Genomic DNA, 27,819 nt, shown 5'->3' with positions numbered 1-27,819 from the left:
GGGTTAGCATGAAGATTCAAGGACATGCCACACAGCAAACATCCAGCTAGAGCTCCATGTCTGGAATGAAGTCTGACTGCAAAAGTTGCCCCTTGCTATCCACCACCTTTGGAGGATGCAGACATCTGTGTTGGTCTTCATGAGGAGAGGCTCTGTGCCTTGGGTTTAACAAAAGATGGCAGAGAGTAGCAGGGATGGTTTACTTACTAACGTTGTGCCCTTGTGTGTCTTGACCAGTGTCAGATATAAATTCTATTATCAAAAGTTTCCAGGACCCTGGTAGATACGCACTTCCTTCTCCATACCTTTCAAGGCTTTTGTGTGACTGAAAGTACCCCACAACCCACATAAGCTTGATTCTTTATTTAGTCTAATTAAAGTATGCTTTCTTTCCTCTTATTTTTGGGGCAAGGCCAATTGCATGAAATCAGTTTCTAGAGTTCCTTGAAGAAAAATACCTTCCATTCCAATTGGCATTTAACTAGTTTAAAATTACGATTCTCATTAGTAAGGCTCTATTGTCGTTCTTCTTGTTTTCTTTCCCATTCCTCACTGATACCTTCAGCCGCTGGTCATACCTTCCTTAGTATTCAGAGTTTCTGAATGCTAGGGACACTGCTCAAAATTTCCCTGGGTGAATCAGAAGCTAAAATTAGGGCAGCCACTCTTCCCTTCTAAAACCTAGACTCTGTCCCGCCCTCTCATCTCCATAGTTTGCTCATTTGCTGCCAGTCACTGCCAGCACCTCCCTTTGCCATCTGAAGCTTCCTACACACCCATCAGACCACGGTGAAGAGTCGTGAAGTGGAAGTAAATATTCAAGTGCCAGGCGGACTTTGCTACATGTATACCAGAAAAAAATTAGAGGCGGAAAGGGCGGGTGAATATTGGCTAGGCTTGCTGCGAACATTAAATTACATAACGTACGTAAAGTGCCCAATATAGCATCTGGCATATACTACTGGTGATGACAATAACTTGTCTCCTCTTTCTCCTCCTCCCTGCTTCTCCTTTTCCTTCTTCCCTTCCTCCCCTTCTTTTTCTCCCTACTTCTTCTCCTTCTCCATCTCTTCCACCTTCTCCTCCTCATGATTATTATTTTTATATGAATAGCAGCCATTCTTACTTATGGAGCTCTTATTAAGCTAAGTGTTCACCTACAACATTGAATTTAATCCTCAAAATCATTTGGCAAGGCACATATTATTGAGCACCTCCAACTGCGGCAAAGGCAATAATTAACAGTTAAGACATTGTACTGTTGAGTCCAAACACCCAAGTTTGAATCATCACTTGACACTTACTCATTGTTGGGCTCTGAGCAAATAGTTTCTTCTCCAGAAGGTTTATCTGTAAAATGGTAAAATAAATATAGCAGTATCTATTTTACGTTGGGCTGCCAAGAGGTTCACAGGGCAGGGCCTAGTGTCTGGCAAATAGTAGGGCTCTCCTTGTCATGACCTTTTCTCCTCATCCCCTTCTACTGCTCCTAATTCTATAGACCAGCACTACCTAATGGAATAATGAACTTCTGGCAATTATGTGTGAGTTGCATATAGAACTTACATTTTCTAATGGCCACATGAAAGTAAAAAGAAACAGAGGAGATTCACTTTAAAAATGAATTTTATCTAACCCAATATACCTAAAATATTATTATTTCAACGTGTCAAGAGGTAATCCAGGCAGGACATTATTAATGAAATATGTGACATTCATTTTTTTCATCTTAAGTGTCTGTAATCAAGTGGGGACTTTACGTGTGCAACACATCTCAGGACACACGGGCCTCACTGGTCACATTTCAGCAGCTCTGTGCCACATGTGGATAGCGGCTGGTTTAAAATTATGATCCTTATTAGTAAGGCTCCATATTGTTGTTCTTGCTTTCTTTCCCACTCCTCACTGATATCTTCAACTAGTCATATCTTCCTCAGTATTCATGGTTTCTGAATGCTGAAGACACTGTGCAAAATTTCCTTGGGTGAAACTATCAGAAGCTGGATAGTGCTGGACAGGGCAGTAAGAGACAAAGAGGATACAGACAGATCGTTGAGGGTAAGTGAACCATCCCAGCTTACATGACTGACACTTCCTTCTATCAGGAGTCAAATCCTGTCCGTCTAGTTCCAAAGCCTGCCACAGTTTCCTGACAGTCACACAATCCATTAGATCGTGGCTCAAGGACCTAGTTTTATTTCTTCTAGGTTTCCATGTGGAATGATAATTCTATCCAAAGAGGGGTGGGAGAGCCACCCCTCTGAATCTGGCAGGCTGCATCCCATCTCTCCAGCCAGCTGCTGTCACGCTGATATGCACAGGCCTTTCTGTATGGAAGCCTCCTCTCTCTCTCACCCTCTAAAGAAATAGAAGGTTAGAGATGCTGCTGAGTCCCCCTCCCTCACCCTCCTCTGCCAGAGCTAACCACTTACCAGAGGCTGGTATGTCCTTTCCACTTAAGGCCAGACTTATGTGAGCATTGGCAAGTCTGAGATGTCCTCAGGGTGTGCAGTGACTAATGGGTGCTGGTTTCCGGGGACAGCACGCTACTTGCTTACTCACCACAGCGAAGGACACATAAGTCTTGGTAATCTCTTCAAATCACTTTGAATTGCTTGGCTCAAGTTCATGCATCTCTATCCCATCACACATGCTCCCTGACCTCTGAACACTCTGTAAAGCATGCTGGGCTGGGATGATCTTAGAATAGGATCCCTGAGGGGTCTGTTTTCACCTTCCTATCCCACTTGCTCAGAGAATGTTGCTGGGAGCCTTGCTTTTTTTGAAAGCTGATGGTTTCCTACAGTCTATGCCAGCAATTCCCAAGATCTGGTTAGAGACCAAATTTTTGTCCACCCTCAGCAAATGGACAACATTTTGAGTTCTGCCACAGACCTAAATTTATTCAGCATGCAGGCTGATCTTTTTTGGTGTTCCAGTCACACATTCTCACTATTATCATTGCGACCAATGTCAGTTGGTCAGTAGGTGCCTGGATGGCACAGCCAGTGTCCTTAAGTGGAAAAAAAAAAAAAAAAAACTAATTATCTTCTTCCACCTCAGAACTGAAGATACTGGCATCCCAGAAGCATGTATTGCAAACACCTGAGCTAACCACTCATGTTAAAAAGAAATGAAAAATCCGTAACAGTGTATGTAATTTTAGATTCTTCTATGAAATAGTGGTGAGAGTAGATGGTGGTGTGGTGTTTGACTCTGAATGTCCTTAATTGGCATAAGTTGACAATCCCATTTAAGTTCTCTAGAATTATATATGTGTAAGTGCCCACACACAATATTGTATTTAATCCTTAAAACTGATCTGCAATGTAGACATATATAGAGCTATCAAATCTCCATATCTGGAAACTACTGATCCGATACTTGCATAATGGCATGAGATCTGGAAATTCTTGAAGACTAACAAGTAATGTAGAGGTGAACAACATTTTGAGGGGCAGCAGGAGAGGAGAGTTGACTCAGTTCTGCACTCCTTTGGACTCCTTATTTCCTTTTCTGAAATGGGTTGACCAGCTCCTTTCTACCAGGACAACATCACAAAAAGCAGCTAACACTGGTTGTGCCAGGCATCATGCAAAGTACCTGCGTACATTACCTGTGCAAAGTGCCAGTGTGCATTACCAACTTTAATTCTTTTTCTTTTCTTTTGAGACAGAGTCTCATTCTGTTGCCCAGGTTGGAGTGCAGTGGCAGGATCTCACCTCAAACTGCAACCTCCGCTTTCCGGGTTCAAGTGATTCTCCCATCTCAGCCTCCTGAGTAGCTGGGACTATAGGCATGCACCACTATGCCCCACTAATGTTTGTATTAAAAAATATATATATATATATATATATTTTTTTTAATTGCACTTTAGGTTCTGGGGTACATTCACAGAACATGCAGGATTGTTGCATAGGTACATACATGGCAACGTGGTTTGCTGCCTCCATCCCCCTGTCACCTATATCTGGCATTTCTCACCATGTTATCCCTCCCCAACCTCCCTACCCCCACTGTCCCTCCCCTAGTCTCCCCCAACAGACCCCAGTGTGTGATGCTCCCCTCCCTGTGTCCATGTGTTCTCATTGTTCAACACCTGCCTATGACTGAGGACGTGGTATTTGATTTTCTGTTATTGGGTGAGTTTGCTGAGAATGATGGTTTCCAGATTCATCCATGTCCCTACAAAGGACAGGAACTCATCATTTTTTATGGCTGCATAGTATTCCATGGTGTATATGTGCCACATTTTCTTTGTCCAGTCTATCATCGATGGGCATTTGAGTTGGTTCCAGGTCTTTGTTATTGTAAACAGTGACACAATAAACATTCATGTGCATGTGTCCTTATAATAGGATGATTTATAATCCTTTGGATATATACCCAGTAATGGGATTGCTAGGTCAAATGGAATTTCTATTCCTAGGTCCTTGAGGAATTGCCACACTGTCTTCCACAATGGCTGAACCAATTTACACTCCCACCAACAGTGTAAAAGTGTTCCTATTGCTCCACATCCTCTCCAGCATCTGTTATCTCCAGATTTTTTAATGATCGCCATTCTAACTGGCATGAGATGGTATCTCAATGGGGTTTTGATTTGCATTTCTCTAATGAACAGCGATGATGAGCATCTTTTCATATATTTGTTGGCCTCATAAATGTCTTCTTTTGAAAAGTGTCTGTTCATGTCCTTCGTCCACTTTTGAATGGGTTTGTTTTTTTCTTGTAAATCTGTTTTACTTCTTTGTAGGTTCTGGATATTAGCCCTTTGTCAGATGGGTAGATTGCAAAACTTTTTTCCCATTCTTTTGGTTGCCTGTTCATTCTAATGACTGTTTCTTTTGCTGTGCAGAAGCTCTTAAGTTTAATTAGGTTCCATTTTTCTATTTTGGCTTTTGTTGCCAATGGTTTCGGTGTTTTAGTCATGAAGTCCTTGCCTATGCCTATGTCCTGAATGGTTTTGCCTAGGTTTTCTTCCAGGGTTTTTATGGTGTTAGGTCTTATGTTTAAGTATTTAATCCATCTGGAGTTAATCTTAGTGTAAGGTGTCAGGAACGGGTCCAGTTTCTGCTTTCTGCTCATGGCTAGCCAGTTTTCCCAACACCATTTATTAGACAGGGAATCCTTTCCACATTGCTTGTTTTTGTCAACTTTGTCAAAGATCAGATGGTTGTAGATGTGTAATGTTGCCTCCAAGGCCTTGGCTCTGTTCCATTGGTCTATATCTCTGTTTTGGTACCAGTACTATGCTTTTTCGATTATTGTAGCCTTGTAGTACAGTTTGAAGTCAGGTAGCATGATGCTTCCAGCTTTGTTCTTTTTGCTTAGGATTGTCTTGGCTATGTAGGCTCTCTTTTGGTTCCACATGAAGTTTAAGGTGATTTTTTCCAGTTCTGTGAAAAGGGTCATAGGAAGCTTAATGGGGATAGCATTGAATCAATAAATTACTGTGGGCAGTATGGCCATTTTCATGATATTGATTCTTCCTAACAATGAGCATGGAATGCTTTTCCATCTGTTTGTGTCCTCTCTTACTTCCTTGAGCAGTGGTTTGTAGTTCTCCTTGAAGAGGTCCTTTATGTTCTTTGTTAGTTGTATTCCTAGGTATTTTATTGTCTTTGTAGCAATTGTGAATGGCAATTCGTTCTTCATCAGGCTCTCTTTAAGTCTGTTATTGGTGTATAGGAATGCTTGTGATTTCTGCACATTGATTTTTGTATCCTGAGACTTTGCTGAAGTTGCTTATCAGTTTAAGGAGATTTGGGGCTGAGACAATGGGGTCTTCTAAATATGCAATCATGTTGTCTGCAAATAGAGACAATGTGACTTCCTCCTTTACTAATTGAATATGCTTTATTTCTTTTTCTTGCCTAACTTCTCTGGCTAGAACTTGCAATACTCTATTGAATAGGAGTGGTGAGAGATGGTATCCTTGTCTAGTGCCAGATTTCAAAGGGAATGCTTCCAGTTTTTGCCCATTCAGTATGATATTGGCTGTGTGTTTGCTGTAAATAGCTTTTATTATTTTGAGATAAGTTCTGTCAATACCTAGTTTATTGAGAGTTTTTAGCATAAAGGGCTGTTGAATTTTGTGGAAGACCTTCTCTCCATCTATTGAGATAATCATGTGGTTTTTGTCTGTGGTTCTGTTTATGTGGTGGACTACATTTATAGACATGCATATGTTGAACCAGCCTTGCATCCCCAGGATGAAACCTACTTGATTGTGATGGATAAGCTTTTTGATGTGCTGTTGCAATTGGTTTGCCAGTATTTTATTGAAGATTTTTGTATCTATGTTCATCAAGGATATTGGCCAGAAGTTTTCTTTTTTTGTTGAGTCTCTGCCAGGTTTTGGTATCAGGATGATGTTGGTCTCATAAAATGATTTGGGAAGGATTCCTTTTTTTTGGATTGTTTGGAATAGTCTTGGAAGGAGTGGTACCACAGCTCCTCTTTGTATGCCTGATAGAATTCAGCTATAAACCCATCTGGACCTGGACTTTTTTTGGTTGGTAGGCTATTAATTGCTGCCTCAACTTCAGCCCTTGTCATTGGTCTATTCAGGGTTTTGACTTCTTCCTGGTTTAGGCTTGGGAGCGTGCAAATGTCCAGGAATTTATCCATTTCTTCCAGGTTTACTGGTTTATGTGCATAGAGTTGTTTCTAGTAATCTCTGATAGTAATTTGTATTTCTGTGGAATCTATGGTGATATCCCCTTTATAAATTTTTATTGCATCTATTTGATTCTTCTCTCTTTTCTTTTTTATTAATCTGGCTAGTGGTCTGTCTATTTTGTTGATCTTTTCAAAAAACCAGCTCCTGGATTTATTGATTTTTTGAAGGGTTTTTTTGTGTCTCTATCTCCTTCAGTTCTGCTCTGATCTTAGTTATTTCTTGTGTTTTGCTAGCTTTTGAGTTTTTTTGATCTTGCTCCTCTAGCTCTTTCAATTTTGATGATAGGCTGTCAATTGTAGATCTTTCCTTGCTTCTCATGTGGGCATTTATTGTTATATATTTTCCTGTGGACAGTGCTTTAAATGTGTCCCAGAGATTCTGGTACTTTGTGGCTTCTCATTAGTTTCGAAGAACATTTTTATTTCTGCCTGCATTTCATTGTTTATCCAGCCAACATTCAAGAGCCAGTTGTTCAGTTTCCATGAAGTTGTGTGGTTCTGAGTGTTTATTAATCCTGAGTTCTAATTTGATTGCACTATGGTCTGAGAGACTGTTATGATTTCCATTCTTTTGCATTTGCTGAGGAGTGATTTACTTCCAATTATGTGGTCAATTTTAGAGTAGGTACAATGTGGTGCTAAGAAGAATGTATATTCTGTGGATTTGGGGTGGAGAGTTCTGTAGATGACTATTAGGTTTGCTTCATTCAGATCTGATTTCAAGTCCTGGATATCCTTGTTAACTTTCTGTCTCATTGATCTAATATTGACAGTGGAGTGTTAAAGTCTCCCACTGTTATTGTGTAGGAATCTACGTCTCTTTGGAGGTCATTAAGAACTGGCTTTATGTATCTGGGTGCTCCTGTATTGGGTGCGTATAAATTTAGGATCGTTAGCTGTTCTTGGTGGATTGATTCTTTTACCATTATGTAATGCCTTTCTTTGTCTCTTTTAACGTTTGTTGGTTTAATGTCTATTTTATCAGAGACTAGGATTGCAACTCCTGCCCTTTTTCTCTCCATTTGCTTGGTAAATCTTCCTCCATCCCTTTATTTCAAGCCTATGTGTCCTTGCATATGAGATGGGTTTCCTGGATACAGCACACTGATGGGTTTTGACATTTTATCCAGTTTGCCAGTCTCTGTCTTTTGACCGAGGCATTTAGCCTATTTACTTTTAAGGTTAATATTGTTATGTGGGAATTAGATCCTGCCATTTTGATGCTAGCTGGTTGTTTTGACTGTTAGTTGATGCAGTTTCTTCATTGTATCGATGCTCTTTATAATTTGGTATGTTTTGGGAGTGGCTGGTACTGGTTGTTCCTTTCTATGTTTAGTGCTTCTTTCAGAAGCTCTTGTAAGGCAGGTCTGGTGGTGATGAAATCTTTCAGCAATTGTTGGTTTGTAAAGGATTTTATTTCTCCTTTGCTTATGAAGCTTAGTTTGGCTGGATATGAAACTCTAGGTTGAAAGTTCTTTTCTTTAAGGAGGTTTAATATTGGCCCCCACTCTCTTCTGGCTTGTAGGGTTTCTGCTGAGAGATCTGCTGTGAGTGTGATGGGCTTCCCTTTGTGGGTAACCCAACATTTCTCTCTGGCTGCCCTTAGCAATTTTTCCTTCATTTCAACCCTGGTGAATCTGACAATTATGTGCCTTGGGTTTGCTCTTCTTGAGGAATATCTTTGTGGTGTTCTCTGTATTTCCTGGACTTGAATGTTGGCCTGCCTTGTTAGATTCAGGAAGTTGTCCTGAATAATATCCTGAAGAATGTTTTCCAGCTTGGATTCATTCTCTCCGTCACATTCAGGTACACCTATCAAATGTTCATTAGGTCTTTTCACATAGTGCCATATTTCTTGGAGGCTTTGTTCATTTCTTTTCACTCTTTTCTCTCTAATCTTGCCTTCTTGTTTCGTTTCATTGAGTTGATCTTCAATCTCTGATATCCTTTCTTCTGCTTGGTCAATTCAGCTATTGAAACTTGTACATGCTTCATGAAGTTCTCGTGTTGTGTTTTTCAGCTCCATCAAGTCATTTATATTCTTCTCTAAGCTGTTTATTCTCATTAGCATTTCATCAAACCTTTTTTCAAAGTTCTTAGTTTCTTTGTGTTGAGTTAGAACATGTTCTTTTAACTTAGAGAAGTTTGTTATTACCCACCTTCAGAAGCCTGTTTCTGTTAATTCTTCAGACTCATTCTCCACCCAGCTTTGTTCCCTTGCTGGTGAGGAGCTGTGACCCCTTAGAGGATGAGAGGCATTCTGGTTTTGAATGTTTTCATCCTTTTTGTGCTGGTTTCTTCCATCTTTGTGGATTTATCTACCTGTGGTCTTTGTTGGTGGTGACTTTCAGATGGGGGTCTCTGATTGGACATCCTTTTGGTTGATGATGAACATATTTCTTTCTGTTTTTTGGTTTCCCTTCTAACAGTCAGGTCCCCCTGCTGTAGGACTGCTGGAGGTCCACTCCAGATCCTGCTTGCCTGGGGATCACCTGCAGCAGTTGCAGAACAATAAGGGTTGCTGCTAGTTTCTTCTTCTGTTATCTTTGTCCCAGATGGATATCCACCAGATGTCAGCCTGAGCTCTCCTTTATGAGGTGTCTCTTTGGATATACAGGGGTCAGGGAGCTGCTTGAGGAGACAGTCTGTTCCTTACAAGAGCTCAAGTACTGAGCTATGAACTCTGCTGTTCCGTTCAGAGCTGCTGGGTAGGTACATTTAAGTCTGCTGCAGTGGAACTCATAACTGTATTTTTTTCCCAGGTGCTCTGTCCTGGGAAGGTGGGGCTTTATTTATAAGTTCCTGACATACTGCTGCCTTTTTTCAGAGATGCCCTGTCCAGCAAGGAGGTAGCCTAGTCACAGTCTGCCAGCGGAGGCATTGCTGAGCTGCCATGGGCTCTGCCCAGCTGCGGTGTGAACTTCCTTGTGATTTTGTTTACAGAAGTGTAATTAGAACTGCCTCAGTAATGGTGATCTGCCTCCATAATGGCAGACTATGTCTATAATGGCAGACTGCCTCAGTAATGGAGGATTGCCTCGGTAATGGCAGGCTGCCTTGGTAATGATAGACTGCCTGTGTAATGGCGAACTGTCGGTGATGGTGGACTGCCTCGGTAGTGGTCACTGCCTCAGTAATGGCAGATGCCCTTCCCCACACAGAGCTGGACTGCCCTGGGTCCAGCTGCACTTGCTCCAAAACTCTCAATCCAGGGCATTTCAGATTGCTGGTCTTTGTGGGGCTGGGATCCACCAAGCCAGATCACCTGGCTCCCTGTTTCAGCCCCCTTTTTTCAATCGAATGGGCAGCTCTGTCTCCCAGGCTTTTTCAGGCGCCAGGTGAAACGACCACCCAGATTTGTGTGAGTTTTTATGCAGAGACCCCCTGCGCTGGCTGAAACAGCCATGCTGGAAACTTGTGGCACTTTTCTGCCTGGGAATCTACTGGTCTGTGGGCAGTAATAACTGGTTTGGAAATGCAGTGATCACTCACCCTCTGTGCTGTTCTTGCTGGGAACTGCACTCCAGAGCTGTTCCTATTTGGCGATCTTGGATAGCTCTCCTGTTTGTATTTTTTTGCAGAGATGGGGTTTCTCTATGTTGGCCAGGCTGGTCTTGAACTCCTGACCTCAAGGGATCCACCTGACTCAGCCTTCTACAGTGCTGGGATTATAGGTGTGAGCCATGGCATCTGGCCACAACTTGAATTCTTATAATAACTCTGTTGGGTAGACTAAGTATTCCTGTTATGGAAATGAGACTATCAAGAGGAAGCAAGGGAAGGCAATTGATCCAAAGCTACAGAGGTAATAAGTGGTGTGGCTGGGATTCAAATCCAGGTTGTCTGATTCTAGAGCTTGTGTTCATAAGTACTGCGTTATAATATATTGTGTAGCTATGTGGAAGTAAACGAAACATTATGGGTGTGAAAAGTACATACAGTATCACGGATTTTGCAATTCTTTTAGACTTAGATGGGTAGCTGAGGTGTTTGGTATATATGATTTTGGGATGCCAAGATCTCTCTCCAGTTCTGATGCGGTAGAAATGAATTAGATTTTTGACCCAGGAACCTCAGATTATACCATCTTAGGCACCTGCCTGACTGACATTGGTTACAATGGAAGCAAAGAGAAGAATGTGAGTGGTTCAGGGAAAATCCACCTCAACCACTTGCCAGGCTGTACAAAGCACATATACTCCATTGCAGAAGACAGATAATTATCTCACCATCTCCCTGACTCTAGCCTGAACTCTGTAGGCACAGTGTACAAGGATTTTCTGGATACTGACCGTTTCATCAGCAACTTCTCCATGTTGCATTCTTGCCAGAGGAGTTATAATCACACTAAAAATATGAAGTCTGCCGGGTATGGTAGCTCACACCTGTAATTCCAGCACTTTGGGAGACCAAGGTGGGTGGATCACTACTAGCTCAGGAGATTGAGACAATCCTGGCTAATATAGTGAAACCTCATCTCTAATAAAAATACAAAAAATTAGCCGGGCATGGTGGCAAGTGCCTGCAGTCCCAGCTAATCAGGAGGCTGAGGCAGGAGACTCATTTGAACCCGGCAGGCAGAGGTTGCAGTGAGCCAATATCATGCCACTGCACTCCAGCCTGGGCAACAAGAGCAAGACTCTGTTTCAAAAATAAAAAAAAATAAAATAAATTTCTTAAAAAAAAAGTATGAGGTCTAAATGAGGTGGTTTGAAGTGGAGCCTCAATTTGCCAGAATTCTTTACTCCCGCTTTCATCATTGTTTCTCTACACCCCTCTCCTCAAACTGTAATAGTAACCACCACAAAAAAAAAAAAAAAAAAAAAAGTTAGCAGATTTAGAGTTCCACGCTATGAAAGTTATGATTGCAGTTGGCTGCAAAAAGGGGACTCAAGTGAACTCAACTAATCAACATGGCGAGCCACATGGCACATTGCTCCAATTTAGTTAATCACTCAGCCAGCTCCAGGCAGGACTTGAGTTCCTCATTGTAACACAAGAAAATAGACTTGGCTCCTGCCACCCACCACCCTGGATCCAATCTCAGCCTGCTGCTGATCAAAAGCAGAACAACCACACATTTTCATCTGCACAACCTTTATGAGTATCTATCTATGGTTTGGTTCAGATCCAGACGCAAACTTGCATTAAAGGTTGAGATCGATGACTCAGAGCTTAGCTAGAAATGCAGGCGAGAAAATGGAGCTGTGAACTGGGAGGAGAACGTGCCTGAGGGTGAGAGGGAGAGATGGAAGCGCCAAATGCTCATAGCCACATCCCAGCTCATCTGCCCCAGGAGCTCCCATTCAGCTGCGGTGCTCTGGGCAGCAGAGGGCACTATTAATACACTCTGAAGTAACTGGCACACTTAAGGAAGAAACATTGGTTTAGAATAAGCTTGTGTGTGGCATTTGGGTGGGGAAGGTCATAAGATGATGGCTATTGCCTTCAGTCTCTCTTGTTCTCAAATCTAAATATTAACAAGAATCTAAAGAAAGGCTACAAGGTAAAACTGACTCTTGCGTGTAACTTCAAGTTTTTAGGATGTAAAGAATACACATACACAAACCCATGTTAAATAGAAAGATCACTAAATACCTTGCATGCATTATCTTATTTAATCTACAACCCTGTGTTAGCAGGGACTGTTATTATCTCCATTTCATACTTAAGAAAACTGATACCCAGAGAGGTCAAGTGACTTGCCCCAAGTTACCAACTTGTAAGTGCAGACCTGGAATCTAAGCCAACTTCAGATGGCAAAGTCCATGCTTCTAACCTCTGTCTATACTTCCTCACAGACATCTTGCCCATAATGTGAGAAGAAAACATCAACTCCTTAACTGCCAACAGGAATGGAAGGTAAAGTGAACTCCATGTTGTTACTACGTCTGTGCTTCAGAAGTTAGGAAAGGCAAGGATACCTAAACCCTGCTGTAATCTATCTTCCTCCACTAGCCAGCTCCTCACTTTGTGTTGACAAAAGCTGTGGGTTAAAAAGTAGATGGCTCTGTCAAAGGTTAAACAGTCTCCAGATTCTGAAAATCTGCTTATGGCCCAAGAGTTTTAACCTTAATGCCAACCGAAAGGTGTGGAACCAATCAGGGTTTTGAGGTTACTAGTCACAGAAGCCAAGTCAGGCCATGCTTAGAAAATCAAAAGGCTTTACTTGGAAGAAACTGGTAACTTGCTGAGCTAAAGGGGAGTTGAGAGAAGTACAGAAACAAGGACACCAGAAGTACACCATCATCAAAATGGCCACTCCCTTTGGACACAGCCTTTGTCTGTCACTGGACTAGTTTGGACCCTGTGCCCACTCCTGTAGTGGGTGGGAGGAAAGGGTGGACAGTCTGTGCATTCTGCTATATACAAGGGCTTCATAAAATGGTAGAAATTTCCTAAAATAAATATGGGGGCTTTTTCCTGAAAAGAAAAAGTAAGCTAAATGTTAAGACAAGTGAAAGCAATTCAGGACCATGGCAGATACCTCTAAGTGGCCCAATTTCTCAGGAAGCCAGAGTTAGGAATTGTTCATCATTTGATCCATCTATACCTAGACAATCTAGCACAGAACATGGCACCTAGTAAATGCTTAATAAATGATTAAAATATACATTAACCAACCAACAAGCTCAATGACAAGCAAATGGAATCAATGAAAGAAGCAGACTTCACAGGTGGTTGACTTTCTAGAGATATAACCAATGTGAACTCACGATCCTCCCACCTCTAAAACAGTCTATTTTGGAACTCTTACTACACTTAATTTCTGGACCTTCCTGAAGCATTGCTCTAGCTAATATCACTAATGCTGTTACCATAAAGTATGTGGATGAAGGTACAAAGGCTATTTGTCTTGGTACTCTCAGTGTTCAAAGTATACTGCAATTCTCTAGTTCCATTCCTTTCCAAGGGATGACAAATAAATGGTGTGTGCACCCCCATCCTCTCCACACTGCATGTCCAGGACACACCTTGTTCATGGATCACAACATTCATTCTAGTGAGCCCAGATATCCAGGAACAATTCATCAGGCTGGACCCACAAGGTAAAACCCACTTATTATGCCTGACTCAAGACATCTGGAATCACTACTTCAGCACACAGTCAAGTGATGACCAGCTCATGCCTGACCACCTTCGCAGATGGGACATATGATCTCATGGAGGCAGCATATTCCAGCTTCAGAACTCTGTTAAGAGTTTTTTCCTTTAGGGATACTTTTGGGTGAACACAGAGATTGCACGCCTGGGCCTGCTGTGACTGCCTTCTCCAAAATTTTTATGAAATACTCCTGAAGATACAAACAACAGACTGCAGCTTCCCCTTGCAGAAAAAAAAAATGACAAAAATCCTCGGGGAATTTTTACTAACTGTATTGATGACAAGGATGGATGGAAAGGCATATTTTTTGATATACACACTATATGTACTACCCTTTCATTCATAACAGCCTAAATGACCCCCCCAAACACACACAAAAGTGGGGAATACTCCAGCCCCTTACTCCAATAAATTTTACTTCATCTCCTTATTCTTACACTTCCCAGGAAAGAAATGGAAGCCAATCTCCAGGAACACCCTTCTGAGATACCCAGAACTAGGGTCAGGGAGGTCCCTTTCTCCTTCCCCATCAATGATTCTTCTTTACCTCCATTCATTTTAAGAAAATGACATTAGCATGTGCTCTGATGATAATTAGGGTTGATTCTGAGACACTTCACTATCTAAGGAAAGGTTCTCTTGGTAGAAATGTGATGTCTCATGTCCACATTGTACAATGAGAAACTACAAAAAGGGTCTGAGAAACCAAGCTGAAGGAAGAAGGTTCCTCCTCACTGCAGTAGTAAAGCTACCTGCCTACCGAGCATGAAAAGAGAGTTTGCGTATGTACACATCACAAAGATATCATAGGAGAGGAAGAAGCCAATAACCATAGGGTGTTCTATCCAGTCCCTTGAGAAGACATCCCTTACCCTCTAAGGAAAGGCCAATACAATCACACCAATACAATACCCTGAGCAAAGAGGTCACTCACAAAATAATGTGTTGAGCAAATGAATAAGAGAATGACTAAATGAATGAATGATAAAATGAACACACTTAAAAGGAGAACAGGCATAGAACAAAGAAAAACATGTCTTTCAAAATTGTATTCTTTAAGAAATGAGCAGAGCATGGGTTGTGCTGGGTTAGGTTAGGGAGCTGCAGTGAAGGACAGGTGAAAATGATGAGAGAGATACAATGCTGAATTCACTACTAAAGCTCAATAGGAATCCAGATACTCAATAGCATAACTAAGATCCTCCTTGGAGGCAGGGAATAGCAGAGAGGAAAATGTGAAAATTCAATGAGTATATGTCTGCAAGAACAGAGGGATTCTACAGGGACAAGGAAGCTGGGTCTGTTCCTGGGGGTGCCCTGCCTCCCATCACTCAGACATCTATGTGCAAATGTCACTTCCTTGGAGATGCCTTCTCTGACTATCTGAAATAGAGCCTCTCTTTTGCTCCCTGTTTACATAATACACTATGCTTTGCTTCACATTTTTTTATATATATATTTGTTGTCTGTCTCCCTTACTGGAAGTTCCACAGGGGCAAGGTCCTTATCGGCTCACAGCTCAATTCGCACCTACAACGCTGGGCATGTAGGAGGCACTTAATGAGTATTTGTTAATACTCAATGAATAAACAAGGGAAAAATTTTATTATAACCAAATATGGTTTACTCTTCCAGAGCAAGGGTGGCTTAATAACAGGAAATCAACGATACAATGCATCATGTCAGTAGACAAACTTGTGATCATCTTGTAGTCTTGTCATCTTATCAAACGGCAAATACGACCATGCTACTTTCTTATCCAAACCCCATCAATGCTTCCCATTGCTTCTGGAACAAAGATTCAAATCATGGCCACCTATGGTCTCGTCCCTGCCCCCCCGAACCTTATGTTCCAAGACGCGTTCTCCTTCAACAGGAGCCTTCCCCTGTACACACAATGTGTCTCATTGTTTCTCATCTCATCATTAACAAGTGTGGTCCTTATGCCTGGGAAACTCCTCTTCTCCCAACTCACCCCTATTCTACCTGGGTCTCAGCTGAATCTTCAATTTGCAAAGAAAGTTTCCCCACTCTCTCTGAATTGAACAAAAGTTCTCCTAGTAAAGGTTCTTTGAACACCATGGACCTCTCTGACCTGGCACATATCACATTTGATATTTTATATTTATTTGGGTAGTTATTTGACCAATATCTCTCTCCTCTAGTTTGTTGGCTCTCAGAGAGTGATAGCCAATCTTTTGATATTTGGTATTGTAGACAATCTTGGACCATAGGAGCTGTTAAATTATTTTCTGAAAGAAGAAAAACTGTTCCAGCTTTCTTGGCTTCTCCTAAGGTACAAAACTTAAAGCCTCACCCATGTATGGTTTGCTAAGGCAAAGAGATGAGGACATTCATATTTCTTGATATAGCCCTATTATGTGATTGTACAATAATGACAGAGGCTTAAAAGCCTCTGTTAGATTGGAGGATTTCTATTCTCCAATATGGTGCCATTAAACTACATTGTCTCCAATTTTATTCTTATGTACTTACATTCCCGGACTCCAGGGTAAAATGTTATGCTTATACCTACTAAACTTCCTCTTCTTAAACTAAGCACAATATTTTATCCGTTTTAGGATCTTTCTGAATCTAATTTTCTCAAATTACATATTTCTTATCATTCTTAGGTTTATGTCACCCACAATTAGTTTCTTCTAAATTATTAATACGTGCTATAGAATTACAGTGATGATTATAAGGACAGCTATCATTTTCTGAGTTCTTACTTAAAAGCACTGGATCCATGCAGTCCATTCACACACTGGCTCCTTTCACCTTCATAACAACACTATAAGGTAGACATTCCATCTCAGTCTTTAGAGATGGTGAATCTGTAGATCTGCACAGTTATCTTGTCCAAGATCTCACAGCTCATAAGTCAAAGAACAAGGATTTATTTATTTATTTTTATTTTATTTTTGAGACAGAGTCTCACTCCATTGCCCAGGCTGGAGCACAATGGTACAATCTTGGCTCACTGCAACCTCTGCCACCCGGGTTCAAGCGATTCTCCTGCCTCAGCCTCCTGAGTAGCTGGGATTACAGGCACCTGCCACTGCACCCAGCTAATTTCTGTATTTTTAGTAGAGATGGGGTTTTACCATATTGGCCAGGCTGGTCTTGAACTCCTGATCTTGTGATCCACCTGCCTCTGCCTCCCCAAGTGCTGGGATTATAGGTGTGAGCCACCACGCCCGGCCAGAACAAGGATTTAAATTTAGATGTTTATGCCTCAAGACTCTTTACATTCCTCTAGCGATTTTCAAATCTTTTCTCAGCCATGAAGTCCATTATTTCAGCTAAATCTTACACAAAAGCATGCACACCAGCTAAAATCAGAATGAATTTCTGCTTAACACAGCTTCGAAATCACTAAAACACTTCAGGCTGATTTTCACCAAAGAAAGTGTTAAGCCAGAAGACTAGATAAATTCCTTAAAAGCCTCTGTTAGAGTCATAATAGTCAATTGCTCTAGAACATTCTAGAATATTCTAAAACATTCTAGAATGCTCTAGAAAGTCGGTACTTAATGGAAACATTCTGTTTTACACTATCCAATATGATAGTCACTAGGCACATGGGCTGTTGAACAATAGAAATGTAGCTAATGTAATTGAGAAACTGAAAATTTAATTTAATTTACATGTACATTTAAGCTGAAATAGCCACACATGGCTACTATTATACCAGACAATGAATTTCTACAAATTATGAGTTGACTTTATTACACCAGCCTCTATCCTATTCTTATTACCTCCAAAACACAATGGGAATAAAAATGTGATCTCAGACATTTAGAAATCTGGCACAGAATACTCACTAAAGAACAGAAGTCAGATAGAGGCCATATCACTAGATACGGCCAAAGAACTCTGAGTGGAAGTGACACATGGCTCTTTCAGGCTAAGGCATTTAAGACTTAGTGTGCCTTAACACACTTCTCCTCCCTGGCAGATCATGTGTTCCAGAAAACATAACTACAAAGATGTGAGAAGGCACTTCACAGGGAGATAAGCCTTGTTTTACTGAATCCACCAAGATGTCAGAGTTAATTGTTATAGGAGCAGCATGTTGTCCACGCTGACTAACACGTGATAACAAAGAGAACACTTTGAATTATTGGCAAAATAAGAGCAAGAAAGCAGCAGCAGAAGCACAATTCAGAGGAGTGGGGAACCAAAGGCAATAGATCAAGGTAAGCCAGAAATAAATTCCACTAACAGTAGCACTTATTTTTTTGCCTTACCCTGGTGGAGAAAAGAGGCATTTTTACAATAAGCATCCTCCAGGTTCATGGTGGCAGGTGGTTAGGAATGGTAATCTCTGTTCTGTTATCATACAGCTTGCCTGTAAAGAAAAGTTGTCCACATTAAGCACCATTTTGCTTCTTTCCTTGGGAACCAGACTTAATTCAATTATGTTACACAAGCCTAGATTACAAAATCTGCATTAGCAATGATTCTTCTGACAGCCTTATGTCCTGGGATCTGTCACTTGGAAATTGTTTAATGGGACATATGTGGACCTTTGGTATTGGGAGAAATGTGGGAAATAGACATTTATGGCCACAGCTTCTTAGACAGGGCTCTCTCTCTCTCTTTTTTTTTTTTTTTTTTTTTTTTTTTGGCTAGAGGCAATTTCCAATGGTAATAATGATTCTGCTAAGCCCCATCAGTTCTCGCTCTTTCCCAGCCTGAAATGTCAGTGCCCAGTTAGACATCATTAGTTAAGATCCACTGAATTTTTTGCTAAAAATGTGCATTCATTCAATAAATGCTACAGGATATCTTTTCTCCCAGATTTGCACGCAATTCAGGGATTTCTCTGTGGGAATTTCTTGGGTCAGAACATAATCTGCATGTTCACTGTTATCTTTCAGCCTCTTGATAGTGCAGGAAATCATGAATTGTAATTCTCAATATCACAGCCTTATGAGAGTTGCAGAGCCTTGAGGACAGCATACAACCATGTAGCGATGGAGCCAGCTTTGTGCCACGTAGCCTAGCTGTGAATTCTGGCTGTGCCACCTGCCAGAGCAGTGACTGTGGGTAAATGAGTTATTTTCCTGGTGGCTCACCGTAGTGAATACTGAAGATGTTGCCTAAAACTCCTTGAATAATCCCCTTAATAAGTTGGGTGTGTCCATGTCCCTACTTCAGCATGCTTTCACCTCATGTTCTTCAGAATATCATCTATGGACTTCTGGAGCCACTTTGCTCAAAGAAACAGGCAGTTTGGGAGTTTATGACTCCAGCACAGCAGCTATGGTCAACGACTGGTGCAGGAATATCAAAGTGCAGCAGCCTCATCTACACATAGGATAAACTCTGCTGTGCAATTTACCACCAGAGCTCCTGCACAGGTTCAGCCTGAGGCTGGGTTTTGACTCAAAATCTCACCCCATTTTCCTGCCCTATACTAGTTTCTTGGGGGAATACTTTCTTTGCCATACTAGTTTCCTGGGGGAAAACTTTCTCTTCTTATATAATAATAAAGTTTTCATTTTAGAGTAGTTTTTATGTACAGAAAAATTTGCAAAGATAGTACAAGAGTCCCGATACACTCCACATCCAGTTTCCTCTATTATCAACATATTTCATTAATAGGATACATTTGTCGCAATCGTGGACTCAATATTGATAGATAATTATTAAGTAAAGGCCATGCTTTATTCTGATATCCTTAATTTTTACCTAATGTTCTTTTGTTGCTCCAGGGTTCCACCCAGGATCCCATATGTCATTTAGTTATCAAGCCTCCCAAGGCTCCTCTTCACTATGACATTTTCCCAGGCTTTCTTTGTTTGGGATCATCAGTTGTGAGGTGTACTGGTGCATTATCTGGTAGAATGTACCTCATTGAAATTTGTCTAATATGTTTCTCATGATTAAAGGTGTGGATTTGGGAAAAGAAGACCACTGAAACAAATTATCATTTTAATTACAATATATAATGACTACACACTCTCTAAAGTTACTCTCCTCCCCACTCTCCATACTGTACTCTTTAAAAGGAAATCACTACTTGTAGCCCACACCTAAGGAGTAGGGAATTATAATCTACTTCCTCACAAGTGAAGTATCTATGTACATTTTGGAATTCTTCTACACAGGAGATTGGTCTCTTCTCTATAATTTGTTCAATCATTTGTTCATATCAATATAAACTCATAAATATTTACTCTATACTTCAAGCTGTACTACAATATACACCAGTTTTTGCACAAACTGTTCCAGCATGGGCCATTGAGAACTCTTTCAGTTGGATCTTGTGCCCCTCAACATACCACCAACTAATTTTTATTTCCATCACTTCCTTATTTTCTGGCACAAGATCCTGTGGAGCTCATTTATGTAATGCTACTCAAGTTCTATAATCAGCAATTTCTTTAGGTTACTTTTATTTGAATCTGGTATTAGAAGCCAATTTCTTTAAGTTACTTTTATTTGAAAATGGTATTAGAAGCAAATACCTGGGTGTTACATGGCTACTGGGGTGTCATTATCCCTCAACTGACAGAGCAATATAAACAGGCTATATTGAATTAGATAAATCTCAACTGAGGAGCATTCTACCAGATAATAGACCAGCACACCTCAAAACCCATCATCCAAAACATATTTTTAAAATAGATATATCAGTATGTATGTGTATATATATGCATACATACATGTATGCATATGCATGTATACATATGTGTATATACACTAATCTCTGTATATACATATATACACATATCTATTGATATATTAAGCCAAACATGTTCATCCTAATGTCTCTGACTCCAATTCACTATCTAATGAAGCATTCTAGCCATCTTTCCTTGCTTGTCTATAACCTTCAGCACCAACAGTGAGAATGATGGCTTCCACCATCTGTCACCTATTAATTTAATTATTCATTTACACTCTACATGTATAGAGATTTCAGAGTTGTTAATCCACACTTCTATGGGAAACAATTTTATCAACTACAGTACAGTGCTTATATGCTTAATCTTACAGACTCCACTCATTTCAAAGTTACTGAGATCAGCAACTTTTTCTCTCATTCTCTTCAGTAAAGTTGGTTTATTCATTTGAAATACATTTAGATTATTTTGTTATATTCTACATTTCATCTTGGGATCCTACAACTTCCTAAATCATATTTCCATTTGCATGCACCAAAGTTCATTCTTTGAACTGTAAACATGAATTTTAACAAATGCATAGTGTCATAGATCCACCATTACTGTACCATATAGACTAGATTTAGTACTGTGAAAAACCTTTCAAAGTTGACCCACACAACCCTTTCTCCTTCCCTCAAACCCCTTTCAATTGATTGCTTTTTCAGTATTGTGTTGGTTATTATAGGTCTTTTGTCTTTCCAAGTAAACTTTAGAATTCCTTGTCAATGTCTACAAAGTATCTTGCTTGAATTTGATTGAGATTGCATTGAATATTATAGATTATGTCGGGAAGAAATGATATCTTAAAAATAGTCTTTCAATCCACAAACACATATCTCAATCTATTTATATCTTCTTTGATTTCTTTTATCAGTGTTTTACAGTTTTCCACATATAGAGTTTATACTTATTTTGTTTACATTTAAACACTTCATTTAAAAATTTTTAATGCTGTTGTAAATGAACCTTGTATCTCACAGCCTTTCTAAAGTCACTGATTAGTCCCAGGAGTGATTTTTCTTTTACATGGATTATTTGGAATTTTCAGACAATCAGATCATCTATGAATAAAGAGTTTTATTTTTACCTTCCAGCATATGTATCTTTTATTTCATTTTTTTTTTTGTTTTATAGCAGTGGTTATAACTTTCAGTACATGCTGAAAAGAGTGGCTAAAAAAAAACTGCATTCTTGCCTTATTCTTTTGAAGGACAATAGCCAATTTGTTACCATTAAGTATGATATCAGCTATAAATAACTTGTATATATGCTGTACTAAGTTGAATAAGTTTCCCTCTATTCCTAGTTTAATTTTTTATTATAAACGTGTGTTGACTTTCTCATCTGCTTTTTGTGCATCAGTGGATATTACCATATAATTTTGCTTCTTTAGTCAATTGATATAATGGATTACAATGATTGATTTTTGAAAGTTGAACCAGCCTTGCATACTTACAATAAATTCTATTTGGTTGTGGTGTAATTTTTTATAGATTTTTAGATTTTATTTGCTAATACTTTGTTGAGGATTTTTGTTCTTGAGAGATATTAGGTTTGTAGCTTTCTCTTCCTGTAATGTCTTTTTCTAGTTTTGGTATTAAGGTAGTGCTGCTCTCATAGAATGTGTTTGAGAGGGTTTCATTTACATCTGCTTGAATTTTTTGGAAGAAGTTCTAAAGTATTGGTAACTTTTTTAAAAAATACACCACATGAATCTAGTCTCAGGATACGTCTCTGAGACACACAACCCAAGATATTATTGCCGCATCTGTAAAATGGGAATTATAATGGCTTCTTCCTGGTAGGGCTGTTTTGAGATCATACAAGTTAATATAGCAGATATTCTAGCACCCCACCCAGGCCCTCTTACTAGTCAAGTAAAGTTGCTATGAACTCTGGGTGCTCACAGCTCACAGCTGCTTTCCATTTACATCACAAGCACTTAGAGGACAAAAACTGTTTCCTCTGGAAAAAAACGCCATTCACCAGGGGCGGCCGACAGTTTATGACTGGCAATCCCCTTGCCTGAAGCAGCACGGACAACGTCATGGGGCAAATTATGCCTCGAGTACCCCCACGGATCAGGCCAAGACTAGAGTTTACCTGCAATTACATCCTTATTCAGCATCTCCCTTCCCTATCCGGATCCCCCTTGTCCCTCGGTTTTTTCTTAAGGGCAATCTCTCAATAAATTGCATGTACTTAAATGCCTGATGAGACTTGACCTCTGGGACACTAAAACTAGGGCAATCAGCAAACAGGAGCAGTCCTGGGAAAATAAATGAGAGTCTAATGTTGAGTCACTGCCAGCTGATGGACAACAAGGATTCCCATGATTAAAGTGATGTAGAATACTGATCACCCCTGATGAGTGGGGAAAATGCAACTGCAGACTTTCACATGTGATGAGTTGAAACAGGCTACCACCAGTATGGTAGCTCACACCTATAATCCCAGCACTTCGGGAGGCCAAGGAGGGTAGATCACCTAAGGTTAGGAATTCGAGACGAGACAGGCCAACATGGTGAAACCCATCTCTACTAAAAATACAAAAATTAGCCAGGCGTGGTGGTGCGTGCCTGTAATCCTAGCTACTGGGGAGGCTGAGGTGAGAGAATCACTTGAGCCCCAGAGGCAGAGGTTGCAGTGAGCCAAGATCATGCCACTGCACTCCAGTCCGAGCAACAGAACAAAACTCCTTCTCAAAAACAAAACAAAAACAAAAACAAACAAACAAAAAAAAGAAACAGGCTGTCAGTGGTAGGGAATGCACTATGTGATGCAATATAACTAGTGTTTGAGAAGTGAGGGGTGGTGGCAGACAGTATGCACAAGGACAGCAGAATTGAGTGGTTATTGCTAAAAACAACTTTTATTGATGCTTTGATGAGAGACAATGACAGAGAGAAAATGAATTTTCAAATCCCAGGAAAAAATAACCTGGAGTGTAACAAGGGAAATTCTTTGGATTCTCATCCAGATTATCCTATGATGCTCTAGGAAGCCATGTCACCTAAGGGCGTTTCCCAAAATGACCCTCTGGCCTGTATATGTATGACATCAAAATTTCTAGCTGCTAAACCAAACATATTTAAAAAGAAAATCAGTCAAGTCAGTCATTCAGCCTTATGGACTTAAACAAAGAGGATATTGAAGAATCTTTGACTTTACAGAGTGTGAGTTTTGTCAAAGAGATAGTTCCGCTATCACAGGGCTTACAACTTTTCCCAATTCAATTAATTGGAAACTTGCAGAAAAGCAAATGCTGTAAAATAAAAGACTCAAACATCTGGGACCCCATGTACAATCCAGTGGAAATCACTAATATGATGCAGTCACAGCTTGCGGATGGGAATTTTAAGAGCCTTTATTTCTAAGAACTCCTGCACAGACAGAGTGTGGCTTCTATTTATAGCTAGTACACAATGCAGGTTTAGGTGGTGGTTCTTCTTAGAATGCAATTCAGGGAGGCATCCCCAGAGCATTCCTTTGATAGAAATATATTTATCAAGTACCTCTTTTGGACCAGACACTGTGTTGAGGTACAGCATTGACCAGAGTAGACACAGGTAGTGTCTATCCTCACAGAACCTAGTGCCTAGCTTCATTTCAAAAAACTCATGGCCCAGCAAGACAGCATCATGGAGAAAAGGTGCTCCCGAAAGGACATGTGATGTTAAGTCAAAAGACACAGTCAGCCTCAAGTACCCTCACCCTGTTTCTCCCTCTAGGGTTCTCCATTAGCTACTCAACTACAAGCAAGGGCCCAGGAGCCTGGGTGGTGCAGTTTGTAGCCTCCAAAGCACTGAGTAGCAAGAAGGGAGCAGAATGTACCTCCAGGGCAATGAAAGATAACTGGCACACTTCCATGACCCAGTGATGATGAATAACTATTATCTCAGCAAACTACTCCCCTCTGGCAATACAGGCTCCAGGATACTCTCATGGTGTCACTTGTATATAATTTTTCTCTTTTATTTTTTAAAATAAAAAAAAATTTATTTTTATTTTAAAAAATAAATTTTTAAAATTTATTTTATTGCATTTTAGGTTTCGGGGTACATGTGAAGAACATGCAAGATTGTTGCATAGGTAAACACGTGGCAGTGTGATTTGCTGCCTTCCTCCCATCACCTATATCTGGCATTTCTCCCCATGTTATCTCTCCCCAACTCCCCACCCCCCACCGACCCTCTCTTATTTTCCCCCAACAGACCCAAGTGTGTAGTGCTCCCCACCCTGTGTCCATGTGTTCTCATTGTTCAACACCCACCTATGATTGAGAACATGCGGGGTTTGATTTTCTGCTCTGTGTCAGTTTGCTGAGAATGATGCTTTCCAGGTTCATCCATGACCCTACAAAGGACACAAACTCATCGTTTTGGATGGCTGCGTAATATTCCATGGTGTATATAGGCCATATTTTCCCTGTCCAGTCTATCGTCGATGGGCATTTGGGTCTGCTCTAACTGATAGGACTAATTTGTGTCTTCCTATACATATAGCTTCTTGGAGGATAATGCTCATTCCATTTCTCCTTTTATGTGACCTAGTTCTTTGGAGAAAATTACTCCCTTTTGAGAACTCCTGAATTCCTAAAAGATCCTATTTAGCCTTTTGGTATAAAAATATTGTTAGAGATAAGATCTGTAAAATCCCAATTTGACTGCCAATTTGTGTTCGGAGCCACTTTCAAGTGAAAGCTCATGAGACTGTTGAAGAAAAAACAATTTAACAATGGTAAATATATGCCTAAAGGGTAATGGTGTAAGATCAGAATTGTCACTATTAAGTGCTCATTTGGTACCCCCCAAAAGAGAACCTTTATCTCATAGGACAATCTTGACAGCAACAAGTTCTAACGGGGAGGAGATGTGGTAATATGATGCCAACGATATTAACAACACTATTAACATTAGACTGTATTTTTCAAGTGCTTATACAAAGTGCCTGACACCATACTCAGCCCTTTATACATACTATTTCATTTAATATTCTATTGATAGCATTAATGTTCATTTTATATACATCCCATTCAATACTCAAATTGCTTTTATTATTATAGGGTTTGTACTTTGTACATTTAATTGGACCCAATACTTACTTAGTTGCTATTATTTCAACATTTTTACTCATATAATTTTATGCATTTGTATACCTTTTATCTAATTTAATACTAAAATTATTATCCTAGGATTTTTATACATATTATTTTACACTTTCTATTGCATGAAGTACTCAAATTTCTATTATCATTCCAGCTTTACAGCCTAGGGAGCATGAGCCATCACTCAGAATCATAAAGCTGATGAGCAGTGGAGCTGAGTCGAAACAGTCTGTCTCTCTCTCCAACACAAATCGAGTGCCTCCCTCCAACTGGAATAGCTGACGTGCAGAAATCCTCACTACATGCCAAGGCCAAGTACTGTGCTAACTATCCTTGTATGCACTTTTTGCATTTGATCTTCACTACAGCCCTATGAGGTGGGTTCTATTTTCACTCTCTATTTTGGGGATCTCAGAAATGGCACCCAGACAAGTTATGGTAATTAAGGGAAACGTCTACTATCCAGACATCTGCTAGGAATCTAATTCAGCTAAAAATAGAGGGTCTGGAGAGTTGCTACGTTGGAGACTGTTTCAACCTCTCAGCACCGATGAACCAATAAGGCAACCTGTGACTGAGGACTTAGCCCTTAGCCTGGTTTCTAAAAGAAAGGCATCAGTAGTGACAGAGGGGCAGTAGGCCATAAAAAGGTAACTCTATTTTCTTGAGATTTTTAATAATAAGAAAAGAAAAAAAAAAACAGCACTGGAAAGGAAAGCAAAAACAAAACAAAAAAAAATGACTTCCCTAAGAAATTAGATTCTTTTAAAAATGTGGTATCAGAGTCCCATGGTTGTAAGTGACAGGAGGTGACTCTAGCTTCTTGAACAAACAAGAAGGAAGATAAAAGTATAACTGTCTACTTTACACAGAGAAAGTATGGCCATGACATTTGGTGGACTAAATCGTTACATGACTTAAAAGGCTGGAAGATTCTGAAGGAGGATTGCAGAGATAAAATCACAAACTACCCCAGTAAAAAAGAAAAGAACAGAAGCCAATAAAGCAGCACCATGGCCCTCAGAAGGCATCAGGTCTGAAAAGGTCCAGTAACAAAAGCAGAGCATGTGATCAGAGACAATGATGGGACATCCATGTTGACCTGTAGGAATGGCTTGAGCCAAGGTAAGCCCAGAATGAATGTAGGCAACAGCCAAGGGAACAAAAAACAGAGATTCACAGCACATTTCTTGGAGAGGACTGAGCAGGAGCAGGGAACTGACATTTGTTGACCTTTGTTATTGTGAGTTTGGGTTCTGGGGTCTGACAGCTGAGTTGGAAAGCCAGTCACACTGGAAGGCTCTTCTCTCAGATGTCTATGGGGCTCACTTCCTTGTTTCTTTCAAGTCTTCACTGATACAATCGCCTTCTCAATGAGGCTTACCCTGACCACTTCTTACCTCCCCTGACCCATCTCCTGCACTTTCAGTCTCCCTTTCTCTGTTCTACTTTTATTTTTTCCATAGGATTAATTGTCTTCTAATACACTAAATACATGTGTCATTATTGTATGTGTTGTTTATTGTTTGCCTTGACTCCCCACATGTATTAGGGTAGGGGCATTTGTTGGTTTTGTTCAAAGATGTACCCCAAGTTCTAGAATAGTACCTGGCTCATAGTAGTGGCTAAAAAAATACTTGCTCAGATTTCCCCATCTTTGAATTATGTTTTCTTGCTACTGTGTTGAATTTCTTATGTACTTTGCATATTAACCTCTTATCAGATGAATGATTTGCAAATAATTTCTCCCATTCCATAGGCTGTCTCTTCACTCTGTTGACTGTTTTTCTTAGCTGTGTAGAAGTTTCTAGTTTGATGTAATCCTATTTTTCTATTTCTGCTTTTGCTGCCTATGTTTTGCGGGGGTTACATCCAAAACAATTATTGCCCAAACTATCATCATAGAACTTTTTATCCATGTTTTCTTCTAGTAGTTTTACTCCTAGAAGAAAAGTAGTAAAAGATTAAGTTTTTAATGTACTTTGAGATGATTTTTTTATATGGTATAATGTAAGGGACTAATTTTATTCTTCTGCATGTGGATATCCAATTTCTTTTTCTTTCTTTCTTTTTTTTTTTTTTTTTTTTTTTTGAGACAGAATTTCACTCTTGTTTCCCAGGCTGGAGGGCAATGGCATGATCTCTGCTCACTGCAACCTCCGCCTCCCGGGTTCAAGCGATTCTCCTGCCTCAGCCTCCTGAGTAGCTAGGATTACAGGCATGTGCCACTATGCCCAGCTAAT

At 40.1% G+C, this 27,819-nt stretch overlaps 1 protein-coding gene and 1 long non-coding RNA gene across 2 annotated transcripts in view; one reads left to right on the top strand and one right to left on the bottom strand.

Annotated features, from left to right (window-relative positions):
- Window positions 1-18,078, bottom strand: part of CDH13 (cadherin 13) — a 1,241,014-nt gene extending 1,222,936 nt beyond the window's left edge. Inside the window, exon 1 of the mRNA XM_032283885.1 lies at window positions 18,043-18,078. Within this exon, the coding sequence (XP_032139776.1) occupies window positions 18,043-18,078 (36 nt within the window). The remainder of the gene's footprint in view (window positions 1-18,042) is intronic.
- Window positions 1-27,819, top strand: part of LOC116555363 — a 785,279-nt gene that overhangs the window by 96,353 nt on the left and 661,107 nt on the right. The window lies entirely within an intron of this gene.

The sequence above is a fragment of the Sapajus apella genome, unplaced genomic scaffold (assembly GCF_009761245.1).
Source record: "Sapajus apella isolate SASKATOON/1434 unplaced genomic scaffold, GSC_monkey_1.0 scaffold15, whole genome shotgun sequence".
Classification (NCBI taxonomy): Eukaryota; Metazoa; Chordata; class Mammalia; order Primates; family Cebidae; genus Sapajus; species Sapajus apella.
This window is presented reverse-complemented; position numbering and strand designations above follow the sequence as displayed.